Here is a 15,912-nt window from a genome sequence, read left to right as displayed (position 1 = left end):
ATGTGAGCGATAATAATAAGACGTTCAGATACAAAACGTCAAACGTTTTGCCACTAGTAGTGCTACAAATCTGGATAACACTTTCAATATTCTCTACTCTCAGTATTCAAAATTGTCTAATAAGTTTGTATCTTAAACTTCTGTTCAATTTTAGTCTTGTGGTTTGTATACTTGATACTTGTGTCTGTATGAAAATCTAATATTGTTGTAATTTGTTGAAAGGACCATACTGCAGGTGAATGTACAGCAGGTTTTACGTTCACCCGGCTTACAGGTATGTACAACTTGCAGTTATCTGCGCGATTTAATTTTTATCTTGCGATGTTTTCGTCACTAATTTTATAAATTGAACTTCTCATCTTAAGACTGCTGTTGAATATTTGCTTTTATTTTACATTTTACACTGAAAAAAAACTATGGTCTGTTTAATAAAACGCTAAAAAGCATATTTTATTAACTAAGTTTATTTACGTTGAACAAGCTGTTATTTGTTTTTAAACTTGTTGCTAATAAATTATAAATTAAACCTAGTTAATTTTTCAGTAAAGAAAGTATTTAACTTTTTTACTTAACTTAGCTTCTGATTAATAGTCTTCAGCAATGTCAAGCCAATTTAATGTTTATTTAGTTTTAGTATGTAAGTTAAGTTAACAATTTATAATTATCGTTTTTGTTTTTTTTGACAAATAATTATTATAACAAAAGGATTAATCATGCCAATTCTATCATCAGACCGCAAGTTTCAGTAGACTGAGACCGGTTTCGTCCTTATTAGGACTCCTAAGTCAGTCACAACCGAAAAACTTGCATTCGTCAATCTACAAATGGTTTATCATGTTTTCACATGAATCAACCAGTTGCTAGCAATGGTCAGTGACGTCAGCATTTGTCTTTGCCATGCAACGTTTAAAACATTGTCCACTAGGCAAGACATCTGGTACGCTCGTTTCAGTACAATCAATAAAAAACATCGGCGAAAGTCTGCAGAACAGAAGTCCGGACTTATGTTCTGCAGACTTTCGCCGATGATTTTGGCTAATTATTATAGTTAATAACTACCTTAATATTATCCCTGTATGCATCTGTTTTTATCAACAAGCTACCATGGGTAGGTGCAATTAATACATATATATCGACCTGGACAACAAATAATTATATACAATGGTGTATATCGTCCATTATATATCGTCGGTCTATTAATATATAGTGGTGTCAATTAAATAATTTGATGTATCTTGTCAAAAGGTTGTTTGCAAAAAAAATGAAATTAAATGGTTATCATCTTTTACTAAATATCAATCGTTCTACTGTCTTATCAATTAGTTTTTAATTGGTTCTGACACCAATTAAAAAAAAAGCGGTAAATTTATAGATAAATGTTAGAATATCATGGGTCTTCTTAATACTTTTAATATTATGATAAGTTGCTTAATACAAGACTTTAAAAAAGTTTTAATTACTGCAACTTATTAGAAGTAGACATTAAAAAAGTAATTACATAACTATAAACACTTAAAGACAATTACAAAGTTTTACATGGTTATGCACCAACTAAAAAAAACAAGTTCAAATACTAAATATAGTCGAAAACTTTTTCTTTTAGTTTTTTATATCAACTTAAATTATATGTCTTTCTAATATTTTTTTACCTGTTTTAAGATAATGCACTTTTTCTCAATAAACCGTTAATTATTACGAGTAAATTGTCTTTCCTTTTCAGTTTACCAAGAACTTTTTGTATTTACTTTACAATTCCTAATAACTTTTAGAAACTAAAGCTCCTATCTTATACACTATAACATACAATAAATTATTTAGATATACATTCTATATTAATGTATAACATACGATTCACAACAATACTACAATTTTTAGTAAGTTTATAGTCGTAGCATCTTAGTCATACTAAATTAGTAAATAGAAAAATAATTTGTCGATGATAAGCTTTAAAATGTTTTAGTTGCTGATTTATTTCTTTCAAATTCTACGTAGACTCAAAATATATCTTGTTATTCTCTTCGTTCTTTATATTTTTTTCAACTTTTTTAGTTTGGTGCCTCTGACAGTAAAACTCAATGAATTTTTTATATAAATTTGTGTAGTTTTAAGTGTTCTTTTTATTGCTTTTTTCGATTAGGTGTTTTATTTTTTATAAATAAAAAATATAACTACTTACTGCAAGACTAGTTGGTTAACCAACAAGAAATATTACAAGGACAGAGAAATCAGAAAATGTGAAACATTTGTCAAGTTAAATTGCAATAGTTATTTAATTATTCATAACAATTAGTTAGCAGATAAGAACTACTGTACACTATAAATAAAACTAACAGCATATTTCGAAATACTTTTTAAAATTTTTAACTTTTTTTGTTTTGCACAAGATTTTTATGTTCCGACTGAAAGGTATTTCTGTTGAATTTTGCCTGTAGCTCTTATGTTTTCTGATATTTTTGTTATCATTGAATAAAACATGATTAATTTATCTTCAATGAAACATTTTATTTAAAACTTTGCCAAGAGCTGAACATATACTGCGCATCGTAAGATTTTATTTGAATTGATAAATTTGATTTAAATATAATCTAAGGTTTCTAATGTATTTTCTTTTTTGAGACATTAGAAGCTTTCAAGGTTGGCTAGGTTTTCAATAATGACATAGGAATCTAAACGATGCTTTCAGCAACTAAAGTAATTGAAAATTTTCAAAATTATTATCTAAAAAATCATAAATAAAATGAAAAGTAATGAAAACTATTATGAAATAAACTAATATTTTAAAAAGATTGAGAGCTAAAATTAAACTTGGTAAATATATTTTGCTTCAGAAATGTTTTAGTTACTTTGTTAAAAGTTAAGATTAATAAAAATTGCAATTTATTTACATTAGAGACATACATATAATACAAACAATACCAAAAATACACGAACAAATTTGCAATCAAAAATAAATTGAGCAAAAATAAATGAACTGTACTTTTATAACGAAAAAATTTATAATATAATAACAATAAAAATTTTTAATGCTGAAATATTTTAAAAACAATTGTCATAGTTGTTTCTATGGAAGAACTTTTAATACATTTAAAAAAAATTAAACTCTCGTTCACAAATTTTAAAAATATTTTGTAAGTTTTAAAGCATTGCTAAATACAAATAAACAAAATAGAGAAAAAATAACATAGATAAGTGTGTAATAGGAAAAATGACTTTATATTAAATAACATTATAAAAAATAATGGTCAAAAATTTTCAAATTTTATGATGTAGATTAAGACATTTATAATTGAATATTTAGCACTTGATTCAAAAATATGTACTAGCAACGAATTAATTCAAACTTGATTGTGCAAATAAATAATAACTGCAACTTAATTGGAAAAATGCAACAATTTACTTGATAGAACAATAAGTTAAATTTTTTTGGTATTTAGTTTCACAATTGGCTATTTTTTAACAGGTGAACGTTTTTTATGGCAAATACAAGAAAGGTACTTAAAATTTTATAAATTGTAAACAGCATACTTTTTTTAATATTACATTGGGTCTGTTTCAATAAGATTTTATAGGTATTTAGTATAAAAGTGTTTTTAGCTTTTTCAAATCCATTTATTCTTAATATTTAGTTTGTTTTAATTTCTGCTTCCAATAGCTTCAGACACAAAAAGAAAACAAAACAAAAACACTTTAAACATTAGAACGCTATATTCATATTCGGACGAAAATAAACGTTTTTCACTTAAAACAAATTTTTGTAAAGGGCGATTTGAAATCTGCATGAAAAGCGCGCGAAATGCAAAAATTGGCGGGAAATATTTAATCACGTGATTTTGACAAATGCAACTTGCGAAGCACGAAAAAAATAAAGTTAATATTTTTACAAAAAACAAATTTTTGTAAGCTCATTTGAATACATCTCAACTTATTTTCCAAAACCTGTTTTTTTACTAGGGATCAACTCGTTTTAATTAAAAGAAAAATACAAATTAATTCTACTGCAGAACGTAGTTGCCATGTTAAAGTCTAGTGTTTGTATATTCTATGACTTTAAAAGCTTAAGAAAAACATTATAAATTTCAGAGCCACTAGTTTTATACATGATCCACTTCAAAAATAAAAACTCAACTTGCCATTATAATGCGACCAAGCGGCAACTACGAGATGTTAGAATAAAATACGCAACACGTCATCGAACTTAAACGTATTATGACGTCACGTCGACCGGTGTTGCTTCATTGCGACTCCTCACATGTAGTATGACGTCATAATTAATTATGCTGCTGCAGGGTATGTGCGGGGCTCCCATCTGCTGGAGGACTTTGTCGAGCCACTGTAGCGGTCCGTTGAGGTGGAGTTCCACCCAGCAAGGAGTAGATGTTACGTGTTGTCTCCTTCAAAACATATAATAAAAATATTATTAAAGTATAACTGAAATTGATATAAATATTATCAAGATGTAGTTCTTCCCAACAAGGAGTTGATGTAACATGTTGTCTCTTATAAAAATTTAATAAAATATTATTAAAACTAAGATAAATACTATCAGAAAAAATAATAAAAGTATAATTAAGACGGATTAATGACATTGAAAACCACGTGAAAATATTATTTTATTTGTTTAGAACAGGTTTCCTAAAGAAACTCCTTAGGGACCATGAGCAGCAAAGGGTCCACAGGGGGCCATGAGGTCATAATTTAAAACTAGACATACTGGAGTTAGATGATAAGAAAAAAAAGTCTCAGGTGTTTTTAATGGTAGTTTTGAAACTTACACTATTTATTTTGGAGCTGCTGATGAAGAGCGAAAAATGTCTTAGGAGGTTTTTGAGTAATCTTATTGGAGGGGGCAATAGCTTTTTTATTTTTTTTTTAAGGGGGCCATTTGAAAAAAAGTTTTGAAAACCCTGGTTTAGAAGTTATAAAAATTAAATTAAAAACAAAATGAAAACATTATTACATGTTGTTAGAAATATTACTAAAATCAAATTTAAAAAGGTGGTTAAGTGAAATTATATTTGCATGAATCATTTAAGATATAGAACTTTTTTAAAGTAATAATATACTGCTTAATAAAAGTGCTCATTTCTTTAAATTTAGGCTATTCTCACATGTATTACTTATTTATAATAAATTTAGTTGTAAGATTTTAAAATAAACAGGTCGTTATTATTATTCAAGTTTTTAAATTTATATTTATCAAACCTGTATTCAGCACCCCACCCTTTAACGAAGCTCATTCTAATTGTGCACATTCTGGTTAGTTGGTAGACTGCGTCGAATCCTTGGTTCACTGATTGTGATAAAAGTGCTGCGAATTCCTGAGGATTTTGTATTTTTGTTACAACATTTATACTGTTAATATAATAATAAGAAATTATACTGTATCATTCTTTTAATACAATGCCATATGTTTCTGTGTGTTACCGGATTAACACACTTCAACTGACCTATGAAAATAAAGGAAGTACTTCATCTTAACAAACGTTTAAATTTATATTTTTAATAATGATACTGCTGATGTATTGATTATTATTATTATTTTATTGATACTGTACCAAATGGTTTACTGATTATGATATCAAGGCTGCAAATTCCTGTTTATATACATATACACATAATATCTATTGAGATTGTTACTGTGTATATAAAAGTAAACTAAAAACTCTTGCAGCCGACAATAAAATATTAAACGTATCGCATTTTAATACGGTTGCCACTTGTAAATGTAAAAAAAGTGACTTAAGCGACCAAAAACTAGCTTTGGTTTATGATATTATAATTTTAAAAACTTTTTACTGGCCTGAGTGTTTAACTACTTTTTTTTAACATATTATATTGTTAATAGTTTAACATTTTAATAACTTAAAATATTTTTAACTGATCGTTAAAAATTTTAAATAAATTATCTTTGAAAATAAATTTCCATTACAATTTATAATTATAAAATATTTTCTGCATTTAAATAAATTAAGAACTTTTTTGTTACCTGATTATTAAATATTTTCAAATGACATCCTGTTAATATTTATTTAATATTATTACCTGATTATTAAATATTTTCAAATGACATTATGTTACTAATTATTTAATATTATTACCTGTTTATTAAATATTTTCAAATGACATCCCGATGGAATCTTAACAACTGTTGCTGAGTGCCATCCGTATCTGTATATAAATAAATAATCATAAAAATAATAATCGAATCTATTTAAAATGAATAATCATAAAAATAAAAATCCGTAATTGTTTAGTAAATAATTAAAAACGAATAATAACAACCCATAAATATGAAAAAAAAAGTCAAATTAATAGTCTTTATCTCTTTATAAATTAATTATAAATATAAGTATGTGTTGAACAAAAACGAAACAATTATCAGTGACTGTTGAAATATAATTAAAAATAATAATTAGTATCTGTGGTGAACAATATTGTAATTATTTATAACAATGTTGAAATTATGTTGGTAACACTGCTGAAAAAAGTCTTGTTGACATTTTTAATAAACTGAACTGCTGAAAATTTATTGTAACTGAAATAATGATAGATTGAGATAAAGGAAATTTATAATTTCATATTTATAAAATGCTATAAATATTACATACATTAAATCATGAATATAAACACGTAAAATTAAAAACAAGCTATTTTTATATGTTATATGTACAAGCAATCCTAGTTAGATACATACATACAACTAGGATTTCTTGTACAAATATCATATAAATTTAATACATACAAATAAAATTAAAAACTTTCCATTGTAATTAGGACTTTCTACAAGTATATCTGATAAACATTATAATAAATAAAAACATAGTTACTTTCTATTACAATTAGGACTTAGTACAAATATATCTGATAAAAATTATAATAAATAAAAACATAATTACTTTCTATTACAATTAGGACTTTGTACAATATATCTGATAAACATTATAATAAATAAAAACATAATTGCCTTCTATTACAATTAGGACTTTGTACAAATATAGCAGAATCTGATAAACACTCAGCAAAAATCTCTCCAGCTATGTAGTACAAGCGAACACCTGTAAAGAATTGTATTATTATTTGTATATTTTTACAGTTTCAGTATAACATATAATATATTTTATAGTTCAACTACAGTATATTAATTACAACTAATTGTTTAATTTTTATTACTGTAATTAACAAGTTTGTTATGCTATATTTATTCAAAAATATTTTATCACTTCAAACAAACAAAAAAAGAGTAACTTTACTATTGTAAATATGAACACTGATGATGAAACTTTAATCGTGTCTCTTCGTGCTACAGTTTTGTAAGCTATTGTGATTGGCTGCTTGGAAAGTCACTGTAGATCAGGATTTTCCAAAGCCGTAAAGGTTACAACTAGATACTATTGAGTTTATGGTAAAAATGGAAAAAGGATTTAGGTATTCTTAAGTTAGTTTTTTGAGAAATGTAATTGGAGGAAGCCATTGTTTTTATTTTTATTTCTCGAAAAGTTTGCAAACCCTGCTCTTAGAATCGAAAAAAAACAGTTAATTTGTTTGTCAGCGGTCAAGCGGTGATAACGACAAAATTTTAACCAAAAGAACCATCAATTAAATTTTACTAATATTATAATATGTTCTAGTGCTGATATGATGTTCAATTAAACTGCTAAATAAAACCACTGCAACACAATTATAAGTTTATTTGAAAATAATGTTTTATTTAGCAAATAACTAAGAACTAACAACAATTTTCATTGTTTAACACAATTAAAACACAATTAGTAGTTAATAAATAGGGTGATCATAATCCAAATTTTAAAATAAACCAATAGGAAATAAATTACAAAATAAAAATGTCAAGCACTTTGGAAGAAAGTATTAAAAAACAAAAGTTAGACTAAAACTAAAAAAAGACGTAAACTTCTGATTACAAAACATGTTTTTAGAATCTGGCTAAAATATTTTCTTAACTTACAAAATTGTTAGTAGTATTAATAATTACGAATTTTTCTTTCAATTTTAAAAAGTAAAAACCACCAAGATAATTTTGTTTTAATCTGGTGCGCAAAAACATTCTTGGTAAATCTGACATGCTCCTCGTAAAAGACAGATAAACCTTGCAATAAAAAAAACTATAACTTTTTAAATTAAAACTAATTCATCAATAAAGTTCAAAGCATCTTAAGTGCAACAGCGACATTGCAATGTGCATATTTTCAGAAATATTGATTAATTTAGCATTAACTGCATTTGGCAAAATTACATTGCCAGCAGTTTTCAAATTGTAGTAGTTAAAAACAAATTGTTTGCTATTGGAAGTTGATTTTCTGTTTACTACGGCTGTTAAAGTATACCTTATTTGAGTACAACGTTTGTTAGGTAATACAAATGACGTCATAAAATGATACAAATAATGAAAAAGATACGAAGAGGTGTTGGTTAAACGATGAATAGAAAATTATATACAAGTGTTTTTAACCATCTCGAAATACAATTTAAAAGAGTTTCCCAAAATCTTTTTGTCAAATTGCCCCCTTTGAAGAAATTAAAAAAGCTATTGCCACCTCAGACTACTCAAAAAACTACATTTAAAACACCTAAGACCTTTTTTTTTTGCTCTTCATCTGCAACTCAAGAATTTCTAGTTTAAGTTTCAAAATTACTAATAAATAAACCTAAGACCTTTTTTTCGCCTCATTTGGCACGAAAATCGCCCAAAGTTTTAAAACTGCCCCCCCCCCCCCCTAACTAATTTTCGCCTCCCAACTTACTAAAATCGCCCCCAGAGGAGCGATATTGCCCACTTTGGGAAACCCTGATTTAAATCGACAACTTTAACTGTTTAATCAGAAATGAAAAGTTTATCAGAGAGGAATCAATACTCTGCTTTGAAGAAAGAACTGTAAAAACATTCATTAAGACTTTAACTTCAGTGCTACACAACTATGCATGCATGAAAAGAACTAAAATAAAAACTAAATATAGTTTAAACTATTTATATAAACACGGTTGCTAAATGTTTTTGGCAAATTTTCTCCAGGTTTTCAAAATTTCCTCACGGTTTTTAAAAATACACATCTTTAGGTCTTTTTTTTAGTTAAAAGTTAACTCTGAGGTAAGAAACTGTGTTAAATAGTATAAAAACATTGAAGATACTGTAAAGCTGCTTGAAATGTTTTTTAATAAAAAAATGATAATGACAAAGTCATTTTTATCTTATGATAGAATTTTTGTATCAAGTTGAAATTTACTACTTAACATGTAAAAATTCCAGATTTTTAAGTAATTTTTGTTGAAAACTCAGGTTTTTCGGCAGCCCTGTATGTAACACAGGGGTCAGTATAATATATCAAAAAATTCTGGATTGAGACTTAACTTTTTATTTAATGAACAGCCAATGTAGAAGCAGCAAGTTTAAGATTATTTATGATTACAGTTTACAAATATGCTCTTTCTTTATTTGATGCGAAACTTTACTGTCTATTTTAAATTTATACATTTACACTTAGTGTTGGTCACATGACTTCGGAATTCAAATTCAAAATTGGAATATCAAATTCTTAAAAAAGGCCACAGCTCAAAAGTAATATACATTTGTTTAAAACAAAAAATGCGTATGTAGGTCAAACCAATAAAATTATGACAGTAAAAAATAGGATCAAAAATATTTATTAAAAAAAAATATTTAAGAACTTCTTTTTGCCATATATCATAAAAGTGTTTAAAAATTTTACAACATAAAAGATCGGGAGATGTTTAAAATTATAAAAATTTAATGTAAAAGTTCCAGTTTTTTGTTTTTTTTTGCCTAAATAGTCAAATTCAAGGATTCCAGGTTTTGTGGCCACCCTGCATAAGTTAGCCTGAGTTTAACAACAATTTTTAACTACCCTGAGTTATCCTGAGTGTGGAGCAAACCTGACAACAAAAAAGATGATTTAAATTATTGAATTAAATAAAAGTTTAACTTAGATAGACTGTGAATTATAACTGAATTAAAATTTATCTTTATTTAAAAAAATAATTGTAATGTAACATTTTTAGAATAAGCGCTGAAATTTGTAATAAAACTATCAAAGTTTAGTGTAAAGAAAACTAACTATCATACAAAAAAATATCTATTGACTTTATTACATTATCACTATAAAAATTTAAGAAGGGTTAGTGTAGTTAAATGGTAGCTTCAAGTTTAAAAATAAAATATTTAAATCATAAAAAAAATACCTTAAAATAAGTTCCACAAATAAAACATTTACCTTTTTAGGAATCTACAAACAAACACTAAATTATTTTAATTTTTTAATAATTTCAATTACAATTTTAATATTTGTAAATAAATCTACATTTCTAAAATTAAAATAAAAGTAGAATGACATAAACAAACATTTAAAAAATAATTTACGCATAAAACAATATTAACCTTTAAATCATAATGTTTGTCAGTTTACTCATATGTTATAAATAAATAACAATTAAAGATAACAAAAACACAAAAAAAAGTATTACTTAACCCCTTATTTGCTAGCCACTAATTAATAATATTTTGTAACTTTCAAATTTCTTATTTTTACTAGTTTAATCTTAACATATTTTTGGATCTATTTTCATTATAAAATTAATTTTAAGGTAAAAAAAAAACTGTGTTAACAAGTATAAAATCATTGATAGATACTGTAAAGCTATTTCAAATATGTTTTTAAGTAAAAAATAATTGATGATGACCGTTTGTTTTTGTTATATGATAGATATTTTAAGTCAAATCGAAATTTTACAGCTTATTAAATTGTTAAAATCGAGGTCTTTCAAGGTTTTCCAGGTTTCCAATTCAAGTCGCAACCCTGTACGTCTTAAAATACATTTTGTGTAGTCAAAACTTTACAGAAGAATTAAATTTAACAGGATTATACTTTAAGATTTTTTTTTCTACTTGGAATTTAATCAAAACATTATTTGAATAATAATTGACATTCTTTAGATAAGAACTTTACAAAAAACAATGTAACAAATAATTAAGTTTAATTCTGAAACTACATCTGAAAGATCTTGGCTAGAATATCTCCTGCAAAGACACTTTGGTTGGTTAATATGGCTATGTGTAAAAAATGTAACTTTGCAAGAGATTAAATTGCTTTCTGGTTGACTGATTTTGTAATATATAGGATATTCAACTAAATGGAACAGCAGTGTAAATAGTATTCATCAGTGAAAGAGCACTTAATATAAAAAAGTTAAAAATTAACGTACTAAAAGTTAAAATTGTCTCGATACTATATAAAGAGGAAATGTTTGAGTAGATAGCAAAAAGAAAATAGACTTTATTAGTAAATCGCAAAACAACAACTTCTGCGTGAAATTCACAATAAGAATTAAAATTTTTTATTTAGTCTTCAGTGCTGTTTATTTGTTAAATTCTGACACTTCTGATTTAGAGTAGTTTTGTTGAACTTTATTGTTCTAATTTCCAACCAAGAAAGCATTTAAAACTTACCTAATCATATCATAGTTAAAAGCCTATTTATAATGTTAATATATTACTGTGAAGATCTTAAACTACACTAATATATTTTAAAATTTTTGAGACTTTTGAAATCATTATTTAAGTAAATAAATTTTACATAAAGACTCTTAAAAAAAACTTTTCTAAATAACTGTACTATAGAAAAATTGTAAAGTGTTTTTCATTGAAAAGTTGAGTTGAGTTGTTACTTTATACTTTGCTTAAGGTTGATTTCAATTTAAGTAGAAAAATCTAAACTCAGAATTTCTAATTAACTTGAAAGTTTTAGTATTGATGTAGTAAAAAGAATACTTGTTTCACTTAAATTGCAATTTAGTTTAAAATTGAATAATATAAATCAGTCAACCAGAAAGCAAGTTTTTCTGGAATAAAATTAAAGAAAATTGAGTACAGAGCTATATAAACCAGTAATAAACAGTTTGTAGAGAGATTTATGTCAAGGCATTCAAGATTAGTTCTAAAGTTAAACTTTGTTTATTGTAAAGGTTTTTTTTAAATAGTTTCTATAAAATTTAACTGTCCCTAAAAACAGTTCAAAATGTTCTAAAAAGCTAATAAAGTATTAAGGAATAAAAAAACCAATAGTATAAAACCTTTTAACATTCACGTATCATGAATACTTTTTACCTGATTTATATTGTAGTTAATTGCTTTGGTTGTTCTGAGATTTTTTTTTTGAAAATCTCAGGCTAGTTAAGTTTGTTTTATTTAACAAAATGTTGTGATCTTTTAAACATTTTTCTTTGAAGTTATCTATAATTTTTAAGCTATTTATTATTTTTGATGAAAAAAAACTAAAGGAGTTTATCTATTTAAAGGAGTTAATCAAGTGTATATTTTCCATTTTTTTAATTTTTTTTCTATTATTCCTCTTTTTTTTTCAAAAATTTATGTTAGATTCTGGCTAGATTTAGTTAACTCAGAATAATACTTTTAATCTAAAAAATGGCAACTCTGTTTGTTTTCACTTCTAGGTTTTATCATGAGTTAGGGTTGTTAAAATTTTTCATAAAAATACATTTTGACTGAGTATTTTTTTTGACAAACTTAAGTAGTTTTGATATTATAGTCAAATCTCTAGATAATTTTTAAAGTCTGTTTTTTATTATAGGTCTAATTTATCTGATTATAATAATGATAATGTTTGTTTTCAGGATTGAATAGCTTTATAATTTTTCAGCTTTTTCAAAAATTTAAGATAACCCACGCTAGTTTGGTGTAATTCATGCTAGGTTGTCACACACTCAGGATAACTTAGGTTAGTTAAAGTTTTTTTGAAAATTTAAGGATGATTATTTTATTTCAGGTTAACTTATATTATTTTAAAATCAAAATGACCACTCAAAATAACTGACAGTTTGATTTTTAAAATAAAAAATCTCAGCATACTTTCAAAAATGTAAGAAAATTTCAGTCAAGTGTATTTCTAGATCATAAATGAGATCTTTTTTACTTGTTTCAATTTTGTTATTTTTATAGCAAACTTTGTTTTAATGATTGTTTTAAAAACTATATTTAAAAGAAATATATATAAATGTTCATTAAAGGATTTAAACTCAGGGTTAAATAGGACATTTTAAAATCATTTAAGATAGTATTTTAGACTTAAAAAGTAGCAATCCTGCTCATGCTTATTATTGCTTCTCAAAATGCCTTTTTTTTAGTTTTAAATAAAGCAAAGATATCAAAAATTCTACAAAAATAATTAAATCATTAGAGTTCAAGTTGAACTACTAACTAAGAATCTCAATTTTATTCTATGCAAGTTAATATGTTAACTCTAAAAAAAGCAACTATGTTAATTTTCAGTTTCAGATTTAGTTATGAGTCGGGTTGCCTTTACTTATGCTAATTTAAGTTTTTTTATAAGTAAAATCTGACTAAGGAAGTCATTTTTTTATGTAAAACTAAAGCGTTTTTTGATATATTAGTTAAACATCTAGATGCTTTTATAATTCAGACTTCAAAATTTATTCTACTTCTAAAGGTTTATTTAATATATTATATTGATGGTAAATTTTGGCAGTTAAGAATGATAAGCTTTTTACTATTACAGTTGTTGACTATCTCTTTATTCAAATACTTAAGATGCGCCTTGCTAGTTTTATGTTAGGATTGTCACAGAATATTCAGAATAACTAAAGTAACTTAAATTTTCTGAAAATGTAAGGATGACTTGGTATATTTCAGACTGTTTAAAAATTAAAAAGAACACTAATAATACATCAGGTCAGTTTGATTTTTTTAATAAATAAATTCCGCCTGTTTTCAATGTTTCCAAAAATTTCTATCAAGGGTTTATCTTGATATTAGAAAAAAAAGTTAGGATTTAGTTTCAATAGTGTGATATTTCTAGCATGTTTGCAGAATATAAGAAACAAATATTTTTTAACTCTCTATTTATAAATCTTCAGATAAAATTGTTTAAATAAGCAAACCTATTTGATATTTAATGAAAAGAATTTCATTTGTAAATATTTGTCTTTAATAATCTTTAAAAGGATTAAAACTCAGAATGAGTCAAAACAGTTTAAAGTAATTTATAATAGTTCTTCCAGCACAAAAAGTAGCAACCATACTCATGCTTGATATTAGCTACTCGGTCTGATTTTGTTTTAGTTTTCAGAAAAGCACATCTAATATCAAGATTGCCACTAGTTTTAAAAAAATATTTTCAGGTTTCCTCCACGATTTTAAAAGTACACAGTTTTGGGTCTATTTTTAGTTTAAAGTTAAGTTTAAGGTAAAAAACTGTGATAAACAGTATAAAAAAATAAAAAGATACTGTAAAGCTACTTCAAGTGTTTTTATAAAAAAAGTTTTTGGTAATGACAAAATTTTTTAATTATATTGTAGATTTTTTTTAAATCAAAATTTTTCTACTGTATATGAAAACATTGTTTAAAATTCTAAGTTATTTAGTGATTTTAGTTCAAAATTTTAGTTTTTTTTGCCTAAAATGTCAAATTCCAGATTTCCAGGTAAATAGGCAACCCTGTAATAATTATTCTATCTAAAGAAAAAACATTTAATCATTTGGTTTTAACTTAGACTACTAAATAATAGTCTTACATTTTATTCTAATAGCTTTAATTTAAACAATTTTATCAGAAGATTTATATTATGAGAGTTGGAAAAATATTTCTTCCTTTTCTTTTAAAAGATCTTTATGCTTTGTATATAGCAATATGTAATTTGGAATAACAAGTAAAACTTTATATTCTATAAAATGTATAATTTATTTTCAAATAAAATAATTTTTAAGATAATGGAAAGAATTTTTTTTCAAATGATTTTCAAAATTGCCTTAAATAATTTATTTATCAAGTTTTTTATCTGTTTTATTTAACTATGATATTTAAGGTGTTCAAACTTTATTTACAAAGTATTATTCAGTGTATAGCTCATACTATTATTTCAAAAAAAGATCTTTTGTTATAAAGTTGATTATTTCTGTTATTAGTACAATACTTTGTTTTGTATAAATATGTACTGCAATATCATTTTACTTAATTGTTTTTATGCATATAACACAGCTTTTACTTACTATAACTAGTATTGTATTAAATAAACTGAGCAAGATTTAAAAAATAATTAGAAACAATATAAAGCTTTAAACAATTATAGTAAAACCTTAACTTTTGTGAATTTAACCTATCTAAAATTACTGATTAAATATAAATTTGATCATTTGTATTATTTTAAGAAAACCTAAAAGATTAATTACACGAAAAATTCAGCACCATTTCTTTTACCTAAGTATGTAACTTTTTATACAGTTTCAATAAGCATAAAAGCAGATTAAGGAATTTAGGTGTTTAAAAAAACAGGTTTGTTATTTGAAAAATAAAAAGTTTGATAAAATAATAATCATTACAGTATTAAACTGCTAAAAACAAAAAAGTTAAGTTAATGGAATAAAAATTAAAAAATAGTTTTCTATCAAAAACTTATAAAAAAACTGACTAAATTTTATATACTACCTTATATTATGAAACTAGAAGTCATGTTTGTGTAATCTAACTGTTTTTAATACAAACATTAATATATCAAAAAAGTATATACAAGAATTTAATAACTTTATTTCATACTTTTTTAAAGCTTTTCGTGCATTTATACTGTATTATACGAAATTTTATTTGTTGAAAATTGACATTTTTAGATTATTAAAATTAGTATGAAAAGAACTGCGGTTAAACAACATAAAGTCAACTTAACTGAAAACAATCAGAATGAAGTTGATTTTAAGAAAATAAAACTTGAAGAAACATCACTACCATTAAGCAGTAGTGTAAAATTTCTAACATTTTGCAAGAAAACTGCAAAGAAAAAGTTACATGGTTTCGATAAATTTGGTAAGTAAGGATTAAAATAATTATTTATAAAACTTGCACTAGTTTTATACC

At 24.9% G+C, this 15,912-nt stretch overlaps 1 protein-coding gene across 1 annotated transcript in view; it reads right to left on the bottom strand.

Moving 5' to 3' along the window:
* Positions 1 to 4,204: 4,204 nt before the first annotated feature.
* LOC145841686 (SMAD family member 2-like) overlaps positions 4,205 to 15,912 on the bottom strand; it is a 28,101-nt gene continuing 16,393 nt past the window's right edge. Inside the window, exons 2-5 of the mRNA XM_082949038.1 lie at positions 6,965 to 7,055; positions 6,099 to 6,168; positions 5,203 to 5,318; positions 4,205 to 4,391 (exon numbers count right to left, since the gene is read on the bottom strand). Coding sequence (XP_082805164.1) covers positions 4,205 to 4,391; positions 5,203 to 5,318; positions 6,099 to 6,168; positions 6,965 to 7,055 — 464 coding nt within the window. The remainder of the gene's footprint in view (positions 4,392 to 5,202; positions 5,319 to 6,098; positions 6,169 to 6,964; positions 7,056 to 15,912) is intronic.

The sequence above is a fragment of the Thalia democratica genome, chromosome 7, assembly GCF_965202585.1.
Source record: "Thalia democratica chromosome 7, ktThaDemo2.hap1.1, whole genome shotgun sequence".
Taxonomy (NCBI): Eukaryota; Metazoa; Chordata; class Thaliacea; order Salpida; family Salpidae; genus Thalia; species Thalia democratica.
The sequence above is the reverse complement of the archived record's forward strand: the minus strand, read 5'-3'. Positions and strand labels throughout refer to the sequence as shown.